Source organism: Jaculus jaculus, chromosome 4 (genome assembly GCF_020740685.1).
Source record: "Jaculus jaculus isolate mJacJac1 chromosome 4, mJacJac1.mat.Y.cur, whole genome shotgun sequence".
In the NCBI taxonomy this organism is placed as follows: domain Eukaryota; kingdom Metazoa; phylum Chordata; class Mammalia; order Rodentia; family Dipodidae; genus Jaculus; species Jaculus jaculus.
The window spans coordinates 27,634,786-27,637,237 of record NC_059105.1 but is presented as its reverse complement, the minus strand read 5'-3'; the positions used below and the strand labels follow the sequence as shown (position 1 = coordinate 27,637,237).

At 65.7% G+C, this 2,452-nt stretch overlaps 1 protein-coding gene across 1 annotated transcript; it reads left to right on the top strand.

The window, feature by feature from the left end:
• The first annotated feature begins 1,039 nt into the window (after nt 1-1,039).
• LOC101605588 (PC-esterase domain-containing protein 1B-like) lies at nt 1,040-2,224 on the top strand. Its single transcript, XM_004653698.2, has one exon. The coding sequence runs from the start codon at nt 1,040-1,042 to the stop codon at nt 2,222-2,224; it is 1,185 nt and encodes a 394-aa protein (XP_004653755.2).
• Nucleotides 2,225-2,452: the final 228 nt, after the last annotated feature.

Here is a 2,452-nt window from a genome sequence, read left to right as displayed (position 1 = left end):
GGTTTATGCCAATGACAGGAGAACTGGAGGGAAATCTTGGCTGTGAACGAATGGCCTATGGGTGGACATTACAAATGTTCGACAAGATTTAACTTCTTTTGGTGCTATTCACTACAATGCACCACATTTTCTGCCAGTCACCACTTGAAAAAAAAAAATAATAATAATACCAATATGGCTGGAGAGATGGCTTAGCGGTTAAGGCGTTTGCCTGCAAAGCCAAAGGACCCTGGTTCGATTCCCCAGGACCCAAGCAAGCCAGAAGTACAAGGGGTACATGGCGCCTGGAGTTCGTTTGCAGTGGCTGGAGGCCCTGGTGGGCCAGTTCTCTGTCTGTCCTCTATCTCTCTCTCTCTCTGCTTGCAAATTAAAAAGAAAAGAAAATATTACCAAAAAGTCAATGCCCTTGAGGGTGGCATTTCTCCCACAGTGAAGACAACGCCCTGGCGCTACCATACAGGACTGGCCTCACAAGAAACCCCAAGGCAGCCGGGAAGCAAGCCACAGCCAGGCAGGGAAAGGCGCACGGGACGGAGAGCAGCCGCCGTGGGCCGCGCGGGTCGGAGGGGGGGCTGCGGCGTCCATTTTGTGAGGTGCGGGCCAAAGAGGAGGGATCCTGCCCGCGGCCTAGAGGGGCCCCGAGCCCACGCCCGGCGGAGGTCACGTGCTGCACGCCCGCGGTGGACGGACGCATGCTCCATGCTCGCGCGTGCAGACCTGGCGCCGGGGCTGCTGCTCCTCCGCTCCGCCAGGTGGAGCCTGGCCCAGGCGAGGGGGGGACCTCGCGGGTTCAGAGGTCACCTCGCAGGCTGCCTGCAGGAAACCTGGGCTGAGGAAGCATTCAAGGTACCCGACGACGCGCCCGCGCCTCCCCGGCTGCTTCCCTCCTCCTGTTCCTGGCTTGCACCCCCCTCTTCCCGCCCCACACCCCTCTCCTGTCTGTGCTCCTCCGCCGAGTCCCCCTCTTGCTCCCACCGAGGGGCTTCTCGAAGGAGGCATGCCAGGCCACCCGGCCACCACCACCACCACCACCACCACCATGCCCCAGCTGCTGGCTCGCGAAGTCCGTCAGCTGCTGCACAACAAGTTCGTGGTGGTGCTGGGCGACTCGGTGCAGCGCGCCGTGTACAAGGACCTGGTGCTGCTGCTGCAGAGGGACTGCCTGCTGTCGTCCAGGCAGCTCAAGGCCAAGGGCGAGCCGAGCTTCGAGCGCGACGTGCTGCTGGAGGGCGGGCGGCCGCACAACGGCACGCGCTACCGCGAGGTGCGCCAGTTCTGCACCGGGCACCACCTGGTGCGCTTCTACTTCCTCACGCGCGCCTACTCGCGCTACGTGGAGGGCGTGCTGGCGCAGCTGCGCTGGGGCGACTACGCCCCGGACCTCGTGGTCCTGAACTCGTGCCTCTGGGACCTGTCCCGCTACCGACGCGACTTCCGGACGAGCTACCCGCACGACCTGCAGCGGCTCTTCGCGCGTCTGCACCAGGTGCTGCCCGAGTCCTGTCTCGTGGTGTGGAACACCGCCATGCCCGTGGCCCGGGTCGTCACCGGAGGCTTCCTCCCGCCGGGAGACGCGTCCGGGGCCGCGCACCTGCGGGAGGACGTGATGGAGGCCAACTTCTACAGCTCCGTGGAGGCGGCGCGGCGCGGCTTCGACGTGCTCGACCTGCACTTCCACTTCCGCCACGCGGGCCAGCACCGGCTGCACGACGGCGTGCACTGGGACCGGCGCGTGCACCGCTGCCTCTCGCAGCTGCTGCTGGCCCACGTGGCGGACGCCTGGGGCGTGCTCCTGCCCGGCCGCCACCCGGTGGGCAGATGGCTCAGGGATGTCCCCCCCGCTGCTGCTACCGTGACCGAGGGACGCCCAGGTTCCGCGCGCGACGGCCAGGCCCCGCACGAACCGGGTGACGCACGAGAACCGGCTGCGCCCAGGTCCCGGACGCCGCCGCCGCCGCCTGCTCGCGGCCGCAATCGGCGATCGTCTTCCCGGGGCCGAAACCCGCCTCCGCCCTATAGCCGAGACGCGCGTCCGTCTCCGGCCCCGCCCGTAAGGCGCGCGGCGGAGTATCCCGCAGACGCGGGCACCGTGAATCCCGAGCAGGGCCCGGGCCCCATCCGCAGGGCCTCGGCCCGCCACCCCCAGGCGTCGCCTCCGTACCCACCCCAGCGCCCCCGTGAGCCCCCCAGGTTGCGCGGAAGGCCCACTGCGCACCGCAACTGAGGACGCCCAGACACCCACACCCAGAGCTCCTCGCCCCTTTGCCGACGGGGCCTTGCGCTGTCCCACACCCCCTGGGACGCGCCGCCTCGTGCACCTGTTAGCGTTCGTTTCAACATGATTTCACGTGATAAAGTACTGAGAGACGGCACCCTAAAACCTGAGAGAGACACAGAAAGAAGAAAAAGGAGAAAAAAAGAACAAAGGAAAGGAAGAAACCAAGAACAGAAA

Excerpts from the sequence above, each read along its gene's own strand:
- LOC101605588 (XM_004653698.2), top strand. The coding sequence starts at position 1,040 with ATGCCCCAGCTGCTGGCTCGCGAAGTCCGTCAGCTGCTGCACAACAAG.